The sequence below is a fragment of the Musa acuminata genome, chromosome BXJ3-1, assembly GCF_036884655.1.
Source record: "Musa acuminata AAA Group cultivar baxijiao chromosome BXJ3-1, Cavendish_Baxijiao_AAA, whole genome shotgun sequence".
Taxonomy (NCBI): Eukaryota; Viridiplantae; Streptophyta; class Magnoliopsida; order Zingiberales; family Musaceae; genus Musa; species Musa acuminata.
The window spans coordinates 36,640,506-36,663,012 of NC_088349.1; the positions used below are offsets into that span (position 1 = coordinate 36,640,506).

At 38.1% G+C, this 22,507-nt stretch overlaps 1 protein-coding gene across 1 annotated transcript; it reads left to right on the forward strand.

Annotated features, from left to right (window-relative positions):
- The first annotated feature begins 2,168 nt into the window (after positions 1-2,168).
- Positions 2,169-20,793, forward strand: LOC135629557 (MA3 DOMAIN-CONTAINING TRANSLATION REGULATORY FACTOR 1-like). Its single transcript, XM_065137091.1, has 3 exons — positions 2,169-2,757; positions 18,476-18,570; positions 18,705-20,793. The coding sequence occupies exons 1-3, from the start codon at positions 2,532-2,534 to the stop codon at positions 20,475-20,477; spliced, it is 2,094 nt and encodes a 697-aa protein (XP_064993163.1). The 5' UTR covers positions 2,169-2,531; the 3' UTR covers positions 20,478-20,793.
- The last annotated feature ends 1,714 nt before the right edge of the window (positions 20,794-22,507 follow it).

Below are 22,507 nucleotides of genomic sequence, written 5' to 3' on the forward strand. Positions count from 1 at the left end.
GAGAGAGAAAGAATTCATCGGGAGTATCTGATTAGAGCGAGACTCGAATAAAAACTGTATGGGCCTGACAATACCATGCCCGAAATATAATCTTTGGGATATTAAATGGGTGAGGGACTATAGAACATAGTAATTAAGGACATATAGGTCCAATGAATTGGATTCCTTTGTATTATCTGGAGATTGTGGCATAGTGGTATTGTACATCCGTAGTAGATGAGTCGAGTGAATTATTATAGAGATAATAATTCATTGAGCCATAAGGAGTTTTGACAGGTATAACTCACGACCAACTCGATATTGGGCCTAGAGAGTCACACACATATGGTAGGTGTTGCGACAAGTAGATGTTCGTATATGAGATATCCGTTGGAGCCCCTATCTTATTGGATATCCAATAAACCCTTGAATTATTGGATCCTACGGATGAGATCCAATAAAAGCCAATGAGAGATTATTGGATAAAGATCCACTAATCTAAAAGACTTGGGTAGTTGGATATAGATCCAATACGCAATAGGGTAGGATCCATTAGGGTTAAGTTGACAAAGGGACCTTTATAAATAGGAGGGAACCAAAGGGCCATAGGCTTGACCCCTTTTAGCTGACACCTTCTATTCTCCTTTCCCTCTCTCCTCCTCAACCAGCAACCCCTGTTTGGGGTATATGGATAGCTAGAAGGGCTGACTCCTTCTTGACTACGTAATGCATAGTGAGGAATTTGAGCAGCGATTTGAGGATCGTTTTTGCAGCTCCTATCATGTGGATCACCACTAAAGAGGAGGACAGTTGACCTTCTTTATCGTATCATACATATCTACATGAATTCAGGGATATACGATCTCCCTAGGGTTAAGTTGACAGGGAATCAAAGGACCATATGTTAAACTCTTTTTGGCTACCACATCCTATTCTCCTCTCTCTCTCTCTCTCTTCCTCATCCAATAGCCCCTGTTTGGGGCATATAGATAGCACGAAGAAGGGTTGACTCCTTCTTGACTGCGTGGTGTATAGTAAAGAATTTGAGCAGCGATTTGAGGATCGTCTTTGCAGCTCCTTCCATGTGGATCACTATTAAAGAGGAGGACAGTTGATCTTCTTTATCGTCTCCTATAGATCTATATGAATTCAGGGATATACAATCTCCTTACGTAACATAATTTTTTTATACGCATAGTTTTTCGGTTTCGTGGGTTTTTACACACTAATCTTCGCACGATGACAAGAGACTATTTTTATGTGAAAATATAAAATTTTTATTTCTATTATTCCGCTATACATATACATATGATGTTATCTCAAATTTTTTAATATTTTTTATATAAAAATAATTATTGATCGAAAGATTCCACGAATGTTAGTACTAATAACTAAATACTCCCCCTCCTAAATATTATTATTCATGCACTTGTTTTCAAGTTTGAAACCAATCATATTTTTGCACAATTAGGCTAAATCGTTATGATTATTAACTCTTGTAAAATAACAGAATAGAAAAATATCATTTCGTATTATTATCTTTTGAGTATTTTGGAAGGAACGACATAGTACGATACCTATGAATTTACTTGACCTTTATTGAAATTTGAACTTGCTTGTATATCTACATTTCTATCAGAATTCATTAACAAATCATTTCATACCTACATTTCTATCTAAATTTATTCAAATATCAATTTAAAACTATTCGTATTCGAAAAAGAAACTTTCGTGCTTGATTATAAGGACGTCTTTGTTACATAACTTTTACAAATTTAATATGAATCCACAACAATCGTTAGTCTGGAAGTAGATTGCTAATATGAATTTTGAAGACAGCTCATTCTGATCCCTAATTTGAATCTTAGCATACTTGGAAAAGCACTCACCGACATGAACTTTGACAAAAGATGGTTGAAGACAAAGGGACTCGATTAAATCAAACTTCCATGCTTCCTCCTACCAACAAAGATGAAATTTAAATAAAATCCACGAGACAAAATATATCAAATATCGAGAGGAGATAGAAGAATGTGGAATCCCTAATCATAGTTGATAGTTGGGATTTATGCGATAATTTGATGCCAAATTTGATTTAAAAAAAAAAAAAATATATATATATATTTCTGAATTCGTCGAAAATAAGTGATTTGGTATATTCGAAAACCCGACATCCTCAATTCTATACTTGGGGCAGCAAAACCCTAACATTTCGCGGCGCCGCAAAACCGAGTGCGCCACGTGTGAGTCGGCCGCTGCCCTCTCCTTGCCCTGACGTGTAATCACAATCCGGAAGCGCCTCCCTGAAAAGCCTCATCTCCTCACGCTCGCTCTCACTCGCTGCGCCCGTTTCGACCAACACCACTGCGAATACCCCTCTTTCTCGAAATCTCTCTCTTCCGTTTCTTCTTGGAATCTTCGATTCCCTCCTCCTCCGACGGTAGACTTTGCGGGAGGCGCGGATTCCTTCTTGATTGACTGACTCGGGTTCTCATTTGAGCTACATTTGTGGTTTGTTCGTTGTTCCAGATCGGCCGGGGCTGTCGGGGAAGATGGCATCGCCGAAGGAGGGGTTCTTGACGGACGAACAGAGGGAGGTGCTGAGGATAGCGGTGCAGAACGCGGAGGTACTGTCCTCGTCGCCGAAGTCCCGGACTTCCTTGCTGCTTCCGGAACTTAAGAGCAAGGTCGGGTGTGGCGGGAAGTCTACCGCGGTTGGAGGCGGCGTGAGGCATGTCCGGCGCTCGCATTCGGGGAAGCCAGTGCGAGTGAAGAAGGGTGAGTTTGCGCAATGCTGATGATTGCCTTACTGAACAACCATTTTGCCGCAATCGCGTGTTTCTTTTCGTTTTCAGTAATTCATACTTAGATGATTAACAGAATCCTTTGCAACATTACTTTGATTTTGTTTCACATTTATCTGGACAGAATAAGATGTAAAGTCAAAAGTTTTCGTTTATTAAATTATGATGTCTAAAATTACATATAAAAGACAACAGTTTCAAAGGTATTCTCTACTAAGTTATGGTGTCTGAAGTTGCATCCAAAGTGAAAACTGATAGGTCACTGCACATGATATGATGACCTGTGCATTGTCTATGGCATTATCTGTTGGTGCCTCAGACAGATATGGGTTCATCATCCTATGCATTTTATGCTTCTTTCAAGTACCAAAGTTGAGAAGATTCGTAGTAATTGAAGTCAAGGGCCCAGGTTCATTTAAGATGTCATTGAGCTCCATTTTGATAATATGTATATACATAGATATGACTAAATTGTGTGTGTGTATATATATATATATATATATATATATATATATATATATATATATATATATATATATATATATATATGTGCCCTGCAAATGTTATGAATTTTACATTTGCCTCTCTAGATTTAAGTTTTGCATATATTCCTCTGAGTGGTCTATCATTTGTTTGCTAGTTGGCACTCTAATTAAACATCAATGCCTTTTAAAATCCCTTCTCTAATAGTAAGAAATTAAAGGATATTTAAATATTTTTATATCATATATATATATATATATATATATATATATAATTTAGTGAGTAAGATCTTAAACCCCCTTAATATATATATATATATATACACATATATATATATATATATGTGTGTGTGTGTGTGTGTGTATATATATATATATATGTGTATATATATATATATGTGTATATATATACACATATATATGTGTATATATATACACACATATATATATATATACACACATATATATATATATATGTGTATATATATACACATATATATATATATATGTGTATATATATACACATATATATGTGTATATATATACACATATATATGTGTATATATATACATATATGTGTATATATATATATATATATGCTAATCTTCGTTGGTCTCTCTAACCCCCTTGATGAAGGAAAAAGGTCTGTCGAGTTGTGCTAATCTTTGTTGGTCCCTCAGATCCCCTTGATGAAGGAAAATGGCCTTCCCTATTACGTGTAATCCCTTGAATGTCTTGTTTGAAGGTTAACTAGCATGGCCGTACAGAATTTGAAATTTTGAGGCCTTATTCTCCGTCAAATTTGTCCAATGATTCCACTTTTTCTTAGCCATCACATCCAAGTAGGTCCCTACATCACCTCCACCTTTTGATTATCACTACATTAGGAAATGAAGCAGACAAGCTACCTTTGGTAGAACATATCACAATTGGTGTGGATTTGTTGACTTGTCCTATTCTAAGTACTCTTCGAAGGTTATTTAAAAACGTGTCGAGCTCCTTTGTTCGATAACTAATAGGACTAGTGTACTTGGTCCCACCTATTCTTTCAAAACTTGAGAAGGTTACTTAACTTCGCTTATGGTTGTGTTTTATGCATTAAGCTGGTTATTAGCCTTTGCTTGTTTTTTTGCTCACACTTCTAAAACACTCAAAATGTTGTATTTGTGCTAAGTTAGCTAGTGAACTTCACCTTTTCGTTGCCATTAAAATTCCAGAATACAAGAAGTATTGCTAGGAGTAAAATTTTGCCTCGATTAGAGCAAATCTTTGATAGATTTGGTCATCTCTATAGGATTGTACGAACTTCTTTATCATTTTTGTCACCTACTCTCATGAGTAGAATAGGTACCACACCGCATGTTGCCTACTCCGTTCCTTGGTCGATCACTACTACATCGACTCAAAGACCCCTCATTTTTGGCTATTGATGAGAAGTCTTTCGACAAAGGTCTCATAAAGTTCCCTGGTTATTGCCTCTTTATCTTGTCTTGTTACTAGGAGCAAGCACTACATTCTCCACTTTCCCTGCCCCTTTCCACAACCATTATGCTATCCCCCCATAAGAGTGAGGAATCAGGGGCTCCATGGAAATCCCGTCTTCACGATACAGTGATGTGTGCTCCTACACACGATCCTACTATCCTTCATCTCAAAATTGTGTCCCTTCTCTTCTCTTTGCAATTCAAAATATTTAGACATTGTGACACTCCCTCCAAGTCTATCTTCATTTTGACCATATTTGATTTTGACTAGTTAAGTTTCTTTGGACTCATTGTCGCAACTTTACTCGTTTTGACCACTTCAACACCTTTGTGCTATCCAAGTAGTTCTCCCTTAGTTGATGGAAAGTCGATTGCAACTCCTACATATGGCTTTTGCCATCATGTTGCAATGCTCGTGTCGATTTTTTTCTCTTTGTGTCCTTGGTAACAATATTTGCTTACTTGGTCTTGTTTATTGACTTGTTAGGCTTGCAATATAAGCTTTGGAGAAGCCCACTATTGAGTATATACTATCGTACCTTAGCATGATTAAGTCCCTTATAGAACTTAGTGGTTGCACTCAAAAGATCCATCCTTGTGGTATTGTGCCTCCATCGTAGATTTCCAAGCTTTCATCTGATGCAAATTTGGTGCATGCACGACAGTGATTTAAAAGGGCGCTCGGGCGCTCGCCTAGGCGCTCGGGCGAGGCGAGGCCCGAGCGCCTCGCTAAACTTCCAGGCGGCGCCCTTCAAAGAGGCGTCGCTTGGGCGCTCGCCCGAGCCTAGGTGCTGGGCGCTTCGAGCTGTTAGGATCGGAGCGGCACTAAGAGGGGGGGGTGAATTAGTGCAGCGGATTAAAACTTGTAAGTTTGAAACCGAATTCGTAAATACGAGGAGATTTTGTTTCGATAGTAACTTGAGTAGATGAAACCGAAAACTAGCAGTAGTGTAAATAACAATTTCAGGAAAGTAAGAACTCACACATTCAAGGAATACACCAATTTAAAGTGGTTCGGTCAAAATGACCTACATCCACTTGCGAAGCCTTCTTCGAAGAGGCTCCCAACTTCCACTAGCAAATCACTTTGAAGGGGAAGGACAAATACCCCTCTTACAACCTTTTACAAGTGGTTCACACTCTTACAAATTTTCAAAGAGAAAGAGGGAGGTGAACACTCAAGCTATTGAAAACAAAAACTTGCTAAAGGCTTTGCTAAGACTTTTATCTCAATCTTTTGCTTCTCAAAGGTTGTAAGCTCAGTTGAGAATTGAGGGGTATTTATAGGCCCCAAAAGGATTCAAATTTGGGCTCCAAATTTTGAATTCTCTTGGGTTTCCGAGGTTGGCGGTGCCACCGCCTGTCTGTGTCTGACACAGACAGTGTACTGGCGGTGCCACCGTCGGACCTCTCAAGTGTTGGGCGGTGCCACCGCCCAGTCCGGCGGTACCACTGCCCGATCCTCGGGTTCTGGGCAGTGCCACCGCCCAGTCTGGCGGTGCCACCGCCTGGACTGTTCCAACTCACTGGTTGGGCTCCAAACTTGGCCTAAACCAGTCCGATGTCGGGCCCAATTGGCCCTTAACCAGGATATAGGATTATCCCTTAATCCTAACTCTAATTACATACTACGTAACTAAAAACATAATTCTAAGCAAGTTTTTAACCGGCAAATGTCGAGTCTTGTTCCGGCGAGCTTTCCGGCGATCTTCAGGTGGACTTCCGATATGCCCTCGGATTTCTTCCGGTGGACTCCCAGCAGGCTCCCGATCTTGTGACGAATTCGACGAGTAGCCGAGCCTACTCGGTGATCTCCGCGAACCTTTGACGATCTCTTCGGCGGACTTCCGAAAGTTCCGACAAGTCTCCGATTTCTTCTTGGTTGGTTCCGGCAGCATTTCCGACGAATCTTCGGACTCTCAAACGTCCATTGAACTTGACTCCGGTATCCTTGCTTTATATTTTCAGGCTATCGTAGTTAATCCTGCACACTTAACTTCAATAATATGGATTAGATCAATTAACCCATCAATTGATTTCATCATCAAAATTCGAGATTAAACAATCTCCCCCTTTTTTATGATGACAATCAATTGATGACGGAGTTAAACATAACTACCCCTATCTATATGCCATATTTTGAGAAGATAAAAATACTTGAATTCCATCCCTTTGAATTCAAGCATAAACCGATAAGTTCTAATCGTTGAACTTATCGTTATTCTCATTAAGCATGAGCAAATACGAAATTTTGTATTTCTCATATTTTCCAGCTATGAAAATCATTTTCAAGTCGAATGATAAGAGAATTTTCACTACGATGATAGATAAAAATTTTCAACATGAATTTCATAATATAAATGTGAGGCATGATTTCATATGATCAACCAATCTGAGAACTTACGATATACTCAAAGATTTTGCAAGGCATATAAGACATTTGTATTACACAAGTTTTTGCAATTCATATAAGTCATGCTATCGATGTGCATAAGACATTTTCATTAAGTCATGCTATCGAAATGGTACAAGTCATCACTTCTCCCCCTTTGTCATCAATAAAAAGATGAGACTCGAAGCACACAACTGTGATCATAAAATCATTAGAAAAAGAATTCAGCATTAAGATTAATCATACAAAATTCATTCAAAATTAATCTCGCTAAAAATATTTATCCAGAATTCATCTAAAAAATTTAGCATTCATCCAGAACAAATCAGCATTTATCCAGAATTTTAAAATACATCTCAAAAGAAGGTTCAGTTTTCGTTAAAAAGAAGATGACAAACTTCTAACTTGACATTAAGAGAAATCAGAACAGAATAAGAAGGTACATCGATTAATCCTTAGGAGGTAATCCATAGTGCTGATACATGACATTTATTTTTTGATTCATTTGTCGTAGTTCCTTCAAATTTCAATTTGGTGGATGTGAATTTGTTCTTGCTGCGATTTGAGTTGGTCTTGCTGTGATTTGATCTGATACAATTTTACCATAATGAGTTCTTCAGAGGATGAAACAGGAGCTGAAGGTGCTGCGCCAAAGGGACTAGGAGGAGGAGATTCATTTCCCCTAAGAATTGGTGTTTCGGGGTGTTCTACTAGTGGGAGAATTGGATCAGTCCTTCTAGGTTGCCTAACCCATATACCATTGCTAAATGTGCACCTATGTCTTTTCAATAGATTTCTATTGATGATGAATTGTTTCTTCATCGGGTGGGATACAAATGTCATGGGCAAGTAGAAGTCGAGTAATTAACCCCCCATATGGCAACATAGTGTCTCTAGCTATAATATCCTGCATGTGTTGCCGGATTGAGTATCCAAAACAGTTATGCTGACCGGTTATAATCCAATACATGGTGCTTATCTCTATTTGACTCATTTCATCAAGATGAAATTGCTTAGGGAATAGTATGCTTGTTATGATATGATGAAGAATTTTAGAGTTAAAGGGTAGTAAGTGCTCGCAACTCTTGGGTATTATGCCGAGGTCCGGATTTGCAAAAATAGTTTCGACGGCTTCGGAGTAAGTTGCTCCGATTATATTAACATCCCATTTACCTTTAAAATAACAGCCCCTATTTTTTTCAATGATTCCAATTAGTTCACAAATAGTACTATCAAAAATTCTAATTTGTGTTCATAGTAGGTAAGTACTTAGGCTATCGTTATCCACACATAAGTTTGCATAAAATAGCCTAACTAACCTAGGATAAATTGGTTCATTTATTTGTAGGAGAGGTAGGGCATCTAGATGTGCAAACCACCTAATGGGTTCTAGGTTTCCTAGTTCATTGAGATCAACGTGTTTACCCTTATGGATATATCTTGTTTCGAAATTTGGAAACCTAAGAGCTACTTCTTTGGATCTAAAAAGATCTTGGTCATATGAATCTCCTTCAACCCTTTTCCCTTTTTGATCTCTTAGGAGTCATTATCTAGACAAGATGATAGATGAAACTGTAAAGAGTAGGTAAACTAATGAGAAGAGAGGGAAGATGGAGAGCTTGGAGAATTTTACCTTATGGAGAATTTCTTGGAAGATGGAGAGCTTGGACCAACAAGAATTCCTCTCCAAGGCTTCTAAAGGTTGTAATGAGAGTTTAGAGAGGTTGTGGGAGAGCTTGAGCCAGTTTCTCACGGGTTGGGGGCGGTGTCACCGTCGGCCCTAACCCTTCGGCTTATAAAGGGGCTCTCGGGCGGTGCCACCGCCAAAACGAGCGGTGCCACCGCTGGCATGCTGCGGAAGAGAAGAAAAAAAAAAAAATCTTTCTTCCCCCCTTTTGTTTTTCAGAGGTGTTTGACTCAAGATAGGTTAAGATATTGGGTTGTACTTTAATATGTCATTTGGAATCGAAAGAGAAGGATGAAATCAAATCTATAAAAGAACGGAAAAAGGATGAGACATTTTTCGGAAAATGCATTCAAAGAAGCTTATTTTCAGGGACAATTTAACATGCTTAGTTCCCTTTGGCGCAGCACCTTCAGCTTCTGTTTCATCCTTTGAAGAACTCATTATGGCAGAATTGTATCAGATCAAATCACAGCAAGACCAACTCAAATCGCAGCAAGAACAAATTCAAATCCAGCAAATTGAAATTTTGAAGGAACTACGACAAATGAATCAAAAAATAAATGTCATGTATCAGCACTATGGATTACCTCCTAAGGATTAATCGATGTACCTTCTTATTCTGTTCTGATTTCTCTTAATGTCAAGTTAGAAGTTTGTCATCTTCTTTTGAACGAAAACTGAACCTTCTTTTGAGTTGTATTTTAAAATTTTGGATAAATGTTGATTTGTTCTGGATGAATGCTGAATTTTTTAGATGAATTCTGGATAAATATTTTTAGCGAGATTAATTTTGAATGAATTTTGTATGATTAATCTTAATGCTGAATTCTTTTTCTAATGATTTTATGATCACAGTTGTGTGCTTCGAGTCTCATCTCCTTTTTGTTGATGACAAAGGGGGAGAAGTGATGACTTGTACCATTTCGATAGCATGACTTAATGAAAATGTCTTATGTGCATCGATAGCATGACTTATATGAATTGCAAAAGCTTGTGTAATACAAATGTCTTATATGCCTTGCAAAATCTTTGAGTATATCGTAAGTTCTCAGATTGGTTGATCATATGAAATCATGCGTCACATTTATATCATGAAATTCATGTTGAAATTTTTTAATTTTTCAATGATGCTAAAAAGAAAAACATGATATAATTTTTGAAAAATAATTTTTTTTTATTTCCTATTCTTACTATCTAAATTAAGCACTCATGAAAAACTTCAAGTAATTTCAAAATAATTCAAGAGAGTTAAGTTACTTACCTTGTAGTCGAAGCCCATCAAAGCCTAATTCGCCGTTTCACCTTTGGAAGTTCTTGATTCATCCTTGGTTGCCTTCCTCTTCTTTGGCCTCTTCCTACGTTCAAGTTCATTGTTTATTTTAGATTTTTGTTTAATGAACTTATTAAGATTTAGTGTTCGAAGTTCAAGTTCATCATTGTCCTCATCACTTGAGTCATCGCTCAAGTGGTATTCATTTGTCCGGAGTTCCAAATCCTTCCTATTCTTTGGAAGGTGGTTTAAGTGCTCATCGGGTTCAAAATGTTATAAAAGTGTCATTTCATAAGTCATTAATGACCCGATTAAGTCTTCTAATGGAAAATCATTTAAATTTTTTATCTCTTGTATTGCGGTTATTTTAGGATCCCATCTTTTTGGAAGGGATCTTAAGATCTTGCTTACGAGATCAAAATTCGAAAAAGATTTACCAAGAACTCTTAGATTATTGACGACATCCGTGAAACGGGTGTACATGTCGCCTATAGTCTCGCTTGGTTGCATTCGAAAAAGCTCAAAATCATGCAATAAAATGTTAACTTTCGAGTTTTTGACTCTACTAGTTCCCTCGTGCGTGATTTTAAGTGTTCGCCAAATATCAAAAGCCGTTTTGCACGTAGAAATCCGATTGAACTCATTTTTGTCCAAAGCGCAAAATAAGGCATTCATAGCCTTTGCGTTTAAAGAAAAATACTTCTTCTCCAAATTTAACCATTCGTTCATCGGTTTAAAGGGAAGTTGAAAACCGTTTTCAACAATATTCCATAAATCCAAATTCATAGAAATCAAGAAAACTCTCATTCGAGTTTTCCAATAAGTGTAGTCCAATCCGTTAAACAAAGGTGGACGAACAACCGAAAAGCCCTCTTGAAAGCCATGAAGAGCCATTTCTCTCGGGTGTAAATACGAAATGAGAAATACTGGACTCCGATACCAATTGTTAGGATCGGAGCGGGGGGTGAATTAGTGCAACGGATTAAAACTTGTAAGTTTGAAACCGAATTCGTAAATACGAGGAGATTTCGTTTCGATAGTAACTTGAGTAGATGAAAATCGAAAACTAGCAGTAGTGTAAATAACAATTTCAGGAAAGTAAGAACTCACACATTCAAGGAACACACCAATTTAAAGTGGTTCGGTCAAAATGACCTACATCCACTTGCGAAGCCTTCTTCGAAGAGGCTCCCAACTTCCACTAGCAAATCACTTTGAAGGGGAAGGACAAATACCCCTCTTACAACCTTTTACAAGTGGTTCACACTCTTACAAATTTTCAAAGAGAAAGAGGGAGGTGAACACTCAAGCTATTGAAAACAAAAACTTGCTAAAGGCTTTGTTAAGACTTTTATCTCAATCTCTTGCTTCTCAAAGGTTGTAAGCTCAGCTGAGAATTGAGGGGTATTTATAGGCCCCAAGAGGATTCAAATTTGGGCTCCAAATTTTGAATTCTCTTGGGTTTTCGAGGTTGGCGGTGCCACCGCCTGTCTGTGTCTGACACAGACAGTGTACTGGCGGTGCCACCGCCGGACCTCTCGAGTGCTGGGCGGTGCCACCGCCCAGTCCGGCGGTACCACCGCCCGATCCTCGAGTTCTGGGCGGTGCCACCGCCTGGACTGTTCTAGCTCACTGGTTGGGCTCCAAACTTGGCCCAAACTAGTCCGATGTCGGGCCCAATCGGCCCTTAACCAGGATATATGATTATCCCTTAATCCTAACCCTAATTACATACTACGTAACTAAAAACATAATCCTAAGCAAGTTTTTAACCGGCAAATGTCGAGTCTTATTCCGGCGAGCTTTCCGACGATCTTCAGGCGGACTTCCGATACGCCCTCGGATTTCTTTTGGCGGACTCCCAACAGGCTCCCGATCTTGTGACGAATTCGACGAGTAGCCAAGCCTTCTCGGTGATCTCCGCGAACCTCTGACGATCTCTTCGGCGGACTTCCGAAAGTTCTGACAAGTCTCCGATTTCTTCTTGGTTGGTTCCGGCAACATCTCCGACGAATCTTCGGACTCTCAAACGTCCATCGAACTTGACTCCGGTATCATTGCTTTATGTTTTCAAGCTATCGTAGTTAATCCTGCACACTTAACTTCAATAATTTGGATTAGATCAATTAACCCATCAATTGATTTCATCATCAAAATCCGAGATTCAACACGAGCGAGTGCCTAGGTTAAACCAGGCGACCGAACCAGGATTTTAGGTCTGGTTCGGTCTCTGGTGGTTAGTTGGTTCAATCGAACCAACTAAAACCGATATCAACTGTCGCTGCTCAACCCTAACCCTGCTCGTTGCCGCTGCCGCTGCCGCTCCAGTTCTCGATGCTCGACGCTGTCGCTACTCGCAACCGTTGCCGCTGTCACCGCTTGCCGCTCCCGTTGCTTGCCGCTCCCGCTACTGCTGCTGCTGTCGTCGCTCCCGCTCCCGCTACCGCTGCCTCCTTACATTCCCGCTCCCGCTACCGCTGCCTCCTTACATTCCCGCTCCCGCTGCCGCTGCCTCCTTACACTCCCACTACCGTTGCCTCCTTACACTCCCGTTGCCGCTCCCGCTGTCGCTTCCTCTTTTCTCAGTCAGTACCCCCTTACACTCTTCCTTCTTCTTCTTCAGTATACTGTTAACAGTATACTGTATACTGTTAATATTGTTAAGTTTATTTGAAATTATTAATTTTCAATACTGTTAATATTGTTAATATAACAGTATACAACAGTATACTGTTAGGTTTCAACAGTATACTATTAATTTTCAATAATATTAATTATGAAGAATGACTTTGATGTAAAATTTTATTGTTTTGAATTTTGAAACTTTTTGTTAATCTGACATTATGATTTTGTATCTTAGATTTTCTTAATTTAATAACATATTTTTATTTATTAATTATATTATATATTTTTATATTTTAGTGCCTCGTTTCGCTCGGGCGAGCGCCTAGCGCCTCGGGCATTTTTGGACCTTAGCGCCTTTTGGCGCCTAACGCTTTTTAAATCACTGATGCACGGAAGACCTACCTCTATGTTACCTTGGAATTCACTCATTGAATCCTTAGGCCTTGTTACCATCGTGTTGCCCAACGAAACCAGAGCTCTCAATAGCTTCAACCATGCCTTCATGGGACTTGCTTGTGTGTTGTATTACCTCGAACTATTCCACAAACAACCTACTGCACCACATCGCCTCCTAGCGATATCTCCATTGCCCTATGATCTTGGTGTTGAAAATTCAGATTGGCGATCTTTCCTTGTGTATCCTCTACCAACACATTGCAAGGCCTTCGTCACCTTTCAATTATAATCGCTTTCTTTGGCAATTGAATTTTGTCCACTTGATTAGTCCCCATAGCATTTGGTCATTGACGGAAGTTCAACTCTAAGCTAGTCCATTGCCCAATAGCTCTTGGAGTCCACTAAAGTGTGTTAGTGTTTGGATCTTGGGCCTATGCCTCCAACACAATCTATGTTGCCCATCGCTTCCCTTTTAACAACTCAAATGACAACACTTTCGCATATTCTTTAAGAGCGCTAGCCTTCGTGGCTCCTTGCCTCATGCTAAGGCCTTTCTACTCCACCTTCATCGCTGTAAGTTGAGTCGATCTCTAGCCTTAGTCCTACCATCTATTTCCTTACTAAGATAACATGCATGTGCCCCCTTCGACTTTGGTACCATACGAGATGAGTCTACCCCATTAAATGAGGAAACTAAGGAATGACATGATACTGCCTTGCCTTGACAAGCTTTCATGTCTTTGATCTCCATCCAATGAAAGTTCTATAAAGTTGGTGTTTCTGTTGCATATTCTGCCTTCTAAGTCGAGTCCCTTCGTGGGTTTCAAGTACTTCACCGAGTCCCACCTAAGTTGCTTCGATCGAATAGCACTGAGATGATGTTGCATTGACCATTGCAATTGTCGGTCATAGTTGGAATTCAGTTATCCTAACCTTTGTGTACTATGCATTCTTCATAGCTTACTTGTCCTCGTAGTGTCTCTTGTGCCAAGGTTTAGTTGTGCCTCTAAATGCCAATTTCGGATGCACGCTTTACTGAGCAACTATATTCCCTACTCTATGCTTATTTCCCCTAAAAGATCGTATGTGCAGACTACCTTCCATACCACTTAACTAGGTTCCCACAAAGCACACATAGTGTTTGCAAGTGTGCTTATCCTGTTACCATATAAGATCGTATGTGTAGACTACCTTCCATACAGCTTAACTAGGTTCCCACAATGCACACATAGTGTTTGCAAGTGTGCTTATGCTGTTACCATATGTTACAGGCTTAATTGGTTTTATCTAAATCGTGTAGCACCCTTGGGTGACTGTATGTCTTTCTCTCTTTTCTTCTCTATCTCTATGCTCTAAACCCTCTGTTGATGTCTTTGGTACAACACCCAAGTGTTGATGAGGCATGACTGCAATTCTTTTTGATTTCATCTTTTAGTGAATTGTATAATTATTCTTCAAGGGAACGTGAGCAATCTTGAAAATCCAGATGTTGTTACCAGGTATCTATCTGAATTTTCATTGTTCTTTCTTGCTTACCCTCATGATACATTATTAAATGTATACAGAACTTTGTCTACTCATGTACAATTCCTGATTGGATGTTTTGGTCCATGAACTAATCTGTAGACTATTTGACAGTATATCTTCTGAAATATGCTGCTTATTTCTAAGCATTCTATTATGTTATAAACTTTCTATAAATATAGCCAATTCCACCTCTTTTTGTTTATCCTCCATGCATTTCTATTTTTTTCTCCTTTTAATTGATCTTTTTAGTTAGATCCACATTGTGAAATAGTTGTTGCCTTTTAAATAATTGGCACTGTTCTTTATTAGCTTCAATTGCCAAAATTGCATACATCAGTCCGTGCTCTCTTAGATCTCAAATTAAAACATAGTTCGGCCATAATAAAAGACAATAAATGCATCTATCTCTACATTGATTTTGCTTACGTTTTATGGAATCTCATCCTTAAGATATTTATGATTACACCAGTGGAAAGCGACCATATATATTGTGATGTAATCTGTTATTTTCAAGACAACAAATTGAAACAAACCATGCATTCCTCTTTGCTTGAACCATGATTGACTTTTCTTTTCCTTTTTGATTTCATGGATCATATTTTCAGGATTGACCATGATAGTTTTCTTTTGAATGAATTTAGAAGGTTTCTATCATTCTCGATGATTGTTGGGGAACATTAATAACTTGGCAAAAGTTGAGGAAGAGCACATAGAGAATGAAGCAGGTCAGCGGAGCAAGAAAGTAATGTGAACAATTGAATCTAAGTGTGGTAGAGTATGAAGAAGAAGAGGAAGTAGAGAATGCAAAAGAAAAAAAAAAAAGAAATGCAGGCATAAGACAAATTGAAAATTGGAATGGCAATAGAGGAAGGGGTGGTAGTAGGTACAAAGGAATGAAGGAAGAAAAAGCAGCGGAAAAAAGAAAAAGCATAAGAATATTTTTAGTGTTTAAACTAATGTCTTTACACTTTTCCTTTCTCAGCATAGAAAACCTTCCCAAAGGACACAAATATTCAAATATTGGGCTTTGCCATAAATGAATATATTTATAAAGTCCAGTCACCTAGATCTATGGTGAGTGGTAACTGGTAAGGTCTTAAAATATATGCATCATCACTATGTGCTTCTTTTAGGTGCATTGTACGGACTGCAGTATGACTCAATTAAGCTTGGGTTCAAAATTTAAGCCACAGTTGACATGCTCATTCAGCTTTCCTTGATAACATTGGAAACATCTTCACACCATGGATCTTCTCTATTCTCTTTTTGTCAATTTATAATTATTCTCCAATGTAGCGTTCCTTTTTTCTTCTTTTGATTTGAATCTTCAAGAAATCTTGACTAGTGGCATTTAGAAGCTTAGTAATACTCTTTAATTACTTTTTGGTCTTTACTTACACATTTGGTGTTTCTTTAGAGTGCTTATTATGTCTACACAAGCATTCGTTGCAAAGGGTTTAGTACATATCTGTCTATTCTTTTTTTGATAATCACTTCTTAGACCCATGGAACTATTCATTGTAAAAATAAGATATTTGTTATGTTAGCACAATTTAAATTATCTAACAAAAAGTGTATATATGATTTTAAATATTCACTTTTGACTCAAAAGTTTAAAACATTTTATTATTGTTGTCTTTATTATATACTTTCAAGAGTTATTTGGTCTGATTAACTTCAACTCTCATGAAGTGTTGGTTTCCTTAAAACGTTCTACGACTATAACTCATTTTTTGGCCAAAGAAGTTCCATTTTACTATATAACGATCCTCTCTTAACTTGTGAGGGAGCAAACTTGTTTAAAAGGTTTTGCTGTCAGGATGTGTCTCCTATATAGCACTGTGTTTATTTTTCTTAAAACATGCCCTTATGTTTTTATGGCTTGTCGGTGAAACATTAAAACTTGTTTTTGATACTTGGTTGTTTTTGTTGTTTTCTTGCTTTATTTTCATTTGTTTCTTTAAGGAACTGAAGTGATAGTAACACTGATAGTGGCATATATATCTTATGATGTCATGGATTATCGCCAGGACATTAACAATGGCCTTGATGTTTAAAACTTGTTCCACTTTGGTTGCTTGTTGTATGAATACAACTTATCAATGTGGTTGGTATATTAGTATTCTGATCTGAATCTAGACCAATTGTTTTGCCAGCATAATTACAATAGCAATAATAAATAGAATATGCAGAGGTAAAGAAGGGAGGGTAAAGAGTAATTGCAGTCCTTTTATTTGTTTTTGATCACATAGAATTATGCCTTGAGAAAACAGAAAAAATGAGGCGATTAGCAAGAGAAGCAGGAAAAAAAGGAGTATCAAGGAAAATGTATGAGAGGGAGGGAGCAGAGAATGAAAAGGTTACCTTCCCTGAGGAAACAAGCTTTCATTAAAGCAGCATATTATAGCTCAACCTATAATTTGTACACTGATAAATGGATCACCAGGGGCCTCTTCTGACACTGCCAGGACACGTTATAGGCAATCAGTAAAATTGATTTTCAAAAGGGACCAGCTGATGCTTCATCTGATTTAATGCTTTCTTAGGAGAAATTATACAAGATATTATTCCCCAACTGAATACTATCTTAATTTTAATTTCAAGCATTTAAAACAGCAAATATGCAGTCATAATATTTTTCTTAAATGGTAGGTCTCTAATGGTGGAAATCGATCCTGTCTTCTTTAATACAATCGAGAGATTTTACCCTGTGTGCTATGTCGGGTTCTTTAGTAAATCAATCAGTTGATGCAAATGAACTCATCAATCCATGTATTAGGCATAAATAAAATTTATGTTTTGTCATCACTTCACTGATAAGGTTTATCATTCACACCATATTTGTCATGTAGCACTTATTCCCACTTTTCCTTTTTTCTCAAGATGTGATCTTTGTAACCATCAGGTATCTCACAAGATACTGACCCATTAGTTTTTCAACTTTTCACAGAAACTTCATAATCTAGATTACTGAAAAATTAATTTCAATTTGGCATTAGATTCTTTACATTTTGAGATTATACTTGTCGAAGCAGAATGGTGGATGTTCTCTACTCAAACAGGGAGTAGAGAAGGCTTTAAGGCTACAGCATTTATAATTTGCAAAGTGTTGTTTAATAAAAAGGAGTAATCTAAGTTGGAGGAGTGGTATTAGTAAAATTTCAATACTCATAAACCTGTTAGTTTGGAAAGAGTCCTTTTCCACTTGCTTGGAGCAGCTATGAGTCAAATAAAAACTATGCACTTTGTGCTTATTAATGCTTATGCATGTGTAAGGAGATTTGTAGATCAAATTATCATAGTTTAGTCCAATTATTTAAATGTCACATCTGTTTAATGCTTAAGTATCATCCAGCTCTGGCAAAAGTTCTGATAAATATGAGTTTGAAAATAATATTTGAAATTCTGACAATGTGGAGACTCTAGCCTTTTAAATTTTAACATTTTTTTATCATAATCAGAACTCCATATTTCTGGGCTGTAGAGTAATAGGGTAGTCTATGTTTGCTGAAGTCTAGGATTATGAATGTACATCGCATAATCCTGACTTTTCAGTTAATGGAAATCACTTGTGCTAAAGAAAATGGTTTTGGATTTATTAAACTTTGCATATCAGATTTGTTAGAAGTTTAAGAGATCAATAAATCTTTCTGTTTTTTCTATTTTTTTCTACTTGCTTGGTCATTGAGCTTTTTTGATGATATCACTAGTGCAACTTTACAATCTGTGACAGTTTATTCTGATAAATTCTATTATACTTATCCTATTCTGCTGAGCACATTTTGTGTCATATTTTTTCACACTTTTTGTCATCTGAATTTGCCTCTAGATGGTGCTGGTGGTAAAGGCACATGGGGTAAGCTCCTTGACACTGAAGCAGCTTCATGTCTTGACCGAAATGACCCAAATTATGATAGTGGAGAGGTACGAGTCTCGGTCTCTTTCTCTCACACACATGAATTTTGTTGATGTGCATATTTCTGTGTTCTAGTAGAGGATACAGCAAATGCAGTTCAGGCCGCTTTCATTTTCTAATTATTCTTTGTTGTAAATATTAGGAACCATATGAGCTGGTAGGTACCACTGTTTCAGACCCTGTAGATGATTACAAGAAGTCTGTGGTGACAATCGTTGAGGAGTATTTTAGCACAGGTGACGTACAATTGGCTGCTACTGATCTTGGAGACCTTGGTTCTGATGAGTACCATCACTTCTTTGTCAAAAAACTCATTTCTATGGCAATGGACCGACATGACAAAGAAAAAGAGATGGCGTCAGTTTTACTTTCTTCTCTTTATGCTGATGTAACAAGTCCAGCTCAGATTAGCCATGGATTTGTAATGCTACTTGAATCTGTTGATGATTTGGCGGTTGACATACCTGATGCAGTTGATGTCCTAGCTTTGTTTATTGCCCGTGCAGTTGTTGATGATATCTTACCTCCTGCCTTCCTTACTAGAGCAAAGAGAACTCTTTCTGAATCCTCTAAAGGATTTCAGGTTATACAAATTGCTGAAAAGAGCTATCTGTCTGCTCCACACCATGCTGAGTTAGTTGAACAACGATGGGGTGGTACTGTGCACATTACAGTCGAAGAGATTAAGAAGAAGATCACAGATTTGTTAAGGGAATATATAGAGAGTGGAGAGACAGCGGAGGCATGCAGGTGCATAAGGGAGCTGGGGGTCTCTTTCTTTCATCATGAGGTTGTGAAGCGGGCTCTGGTTCTGGCGATGGAGATCCAAACATCAGAGCATGCAATTTTAAAGCTTTTGAAAGAAGCAGCAGAAGAATGCCTGATCAGTTCTAGTCAAATGATCAAAGGCTTTTCTAGGGTTGCCGAGAGTCTTGACGATCTTTCTCTTGATATTCCAACTGCTAAATCCTTGTTCCAGATACTAGTTCCTAAAGCAATTTCTGAGGGATGGTTAGACCCTTCCTTTCTCAAGTCTGAAGGTGCAGTTGAGGATGGCAATAATGAAAGTTCTGAGAAGTTAAGGCGGTACAAGGAAGAAGCTGTTACTATAATACATGAATATTTTCTCTCAGATGACATAACTGAGCTCATTCGAAGCCTTCAGGACCTTGCTGTTCCAGAGTACAATCCTGTTTTTATCAAAAAACTGATCACACTTTCCATGGAAAGGAAAAACCGGGAAAGGGAGATGGCATCTGTTCTGCTATCCACACTAAGTACGGAAATATTCTCAAGAGATGATATTGTTAATGGATTCATAATGCTTTTGGAATCTGCTGAGGATACTGCGTTGGATATTTTGGATGCCTCAAATGAGCTAGCTCTTTTTCTTTCTAGAGCTGTGATTGATGACGTACTAGCACCCCTAAATTTGGAGGAGATCAGCAACAAGCTCACTCCCAATTGCAGTGGAAGTGAAACTGTGCATATGGCTCGGTCTCTTATTTCTGCCCGCCATGCTGGTGAGAGGCTACTGAGGTGCTGGGGTGGTGGCACCGGTTGGGCAGTGGAAGATGCGAAAGACAAGATAGTAAAGCTTCTGGAGGAGTACGAGAGTGGAGGTGATGTCAGGGAAGCATGCCAGTGTATTCGTGACTTGGGTATGCCTTTCTTCAATCATGAGGTAGTGAAAAAAACCTTGATTATGGCTATGGAAAAGAGTGATAGCCTCCTGGACTTTCTACATGAATGTTTTGGTGAAGGGTTGATCACGATCAATCAAATGACGAAAGGATTCTCTAGAGTTAGAGATGGTCTTGATGATTTGGCCCTTGATATACCCAATGCAGAGGAGAAGTTCCAAACATTTGTAGAGCACGCCAAGAAACATGGTTGGCTACTGTTGTCCTTTTAAACAGCTAATCAAGTCCCAGACACTGCAGGCAGTTGGGCAGGCTCTCAGTTCTCATCAGAAATTTCTTTAGTTTCCTCCAACTGTCATGCTGTTATTTCTTCTGGTAATCTGGTAAGAATGAGCCTCTTTTGGTCTCTGGTGAATTTTCATGGATGTGGCATCTATATCAGGTTAGAAAGTAGCACCTTTTTGGTTTTGATTTTCAAGATAATCTGTGTTGGATAGATTTCTGACAAGGACTAATTAGGAAAGGAACAGTGATACACATTATTTGGTCTTTGTATGATTGGTAATGAATAGTCTCACTTTTTTGTTTCGTGGAGCTCCGAGATCAGTACAAATATTTTTGGAGTATTATTCACTACTGATAGTTTATTTTACGTCATCATGGTTTAGCAACATTAAGAACTCTACTACAAGTTGAGTTTATGGCAATATCTTCAGCTTGTGTTTGACATATCATCACATTCACTTTCTTTGATTTGGTACTTTCTTTGCATATGCAAGGAATTGTGTTATTCTAATGTCCTTTATATTTTAGTTATTCTACTTGTTCATGCTTCTATCTATAGCTTATTGATTTATTATTAGTATCTTATATGTCATCTTTTAGTTTTGTCACAACTCTTGGTGACCTTGGTCTTTTTGGTAGATATCCAATGGATGCATAAGAACCAAGAAACACCATTTACTCAGACCAGATTGGTATGAAATGGACAGTATATTGGCTGGTATGTAGACTGCCTCCATTTTGGGGGGTCCGGATAGACTAATAAAAAAAGAAAAAACAATTTAAGAGGTCTACCTCTTCCTCAACTCAACCTGCTTGTCATTGTTGCTGCTCGTTGTCATCTTTCATTTCAGGTACTTTCCTGCTCTTTATCCACGACTTCCTCTTTTTTGTTGCTCTTCCTCTTCCTTCCTCCTCTTTCTTCACTGCCTCCTACTCTTCCTTTCTCTTCCTCCTCTTTTCTTTTCCTCCTCCCTCCTCCTCCCTGTTCCTCCACTACATTCTTTTCTTTCCTCTTCCTCTTTCTTCCTTCTCCTTTCTTTTCCTCCTTCCTTTTCCACCACTGCATCCTCGTCTTCTTTCCTCTTCCTCCTCCCCGGTCCTCTTCCTCCACTGCCACATGTTTCTTCTGTCCTACCCCACTGCCATATGTTTCTTTAGTAGGTAGGACCTATGTGCTTGGTCGGTATAACATGGCAAACCTTGTTAAGAACCACATCAATTTTCTACCATGTATAGTTTCAATTATCACAAGGGCATCACATCCCTCGTGTATGTTCTGACTTTTCTTTGCCTTCTTGTGGTTCAAAAGTCGGATTTGATGCAATGAGACTCGTTTGATAGATTACATTTCTATTACCCGATCCAACATCCAAAAGCTCATCTGGATGTGACATGCAGTAGATATCTCCAAATTGAACAAAAGTGATTAATCTAGCTTTATAGATGTTAGAATAAAATTTTTAATTAGCTTTTGTCCCATTCCTTGCTTATATTTTTTTCATTTATGTTTATTTCTGGTTAATCTGCCAGAAAAGATTGTTTAGTGCGAAATCATATTTATAAGCTTTATGTATCGGATTGGCTGCACTAAATATGCTGTTAGTGATCAATATAGATCTTTTGAATTAATTGATGAGGAACAAAATGTGTTGCAAAAGGATATCAGGCTTCTGGAGATAAAGAGGCTGAGGTGATGAGAAGTTGTTGCAAGTGAAAAACTAGGCAAGGTGAAATTACTCGTGCATACTTTATTATATTTCTTAAAAGTGTCTTGCAATTTGTGATGACTATAGATGTTATAACAACGATTAGCATCCCATATTGTTCAACTAGTGATGGCAAAGTAAGGTTACTCTCAGTTGAGTTTGTGGTAGATCTCCAATGTTTGTATGTAAATAGCCTTAAGAGGAGGGTGAAATAGATTGCAATGGTATGCTTCTGTTAGACAGTTCAGTAAATATAAATGTAAGACAACTAAGATGGAGAGGAAGTAGACAAACTCTTCAGGGTGATTCAA

Excerpts from the sequence above, each read along its gene's own strand:
- LOC135629557 (XM_065137091.1), top strand. The coding sequence starts at position 2,532 with ATGGCATCGCCGAAGGAGGGGTTCTTGACGGACGAACAGAGGGAGGTG. Across the intron at positions 2,758-18,475 it reads GCCAGTGCGAGTGAAGAAGG|ATGGTGCTGGTGGTAAAGGC; the intron begins GTGAGTTTGCGC and ends ATTTGCCTCTAG. Across the intron at positions 18,571-18,704 it reads CAAATTATGATAGTGGAGAG|GAACCATATGAGCTGGTAGG; the intron begins GTACGAGTCTCG and ends TGTAAATATTAG.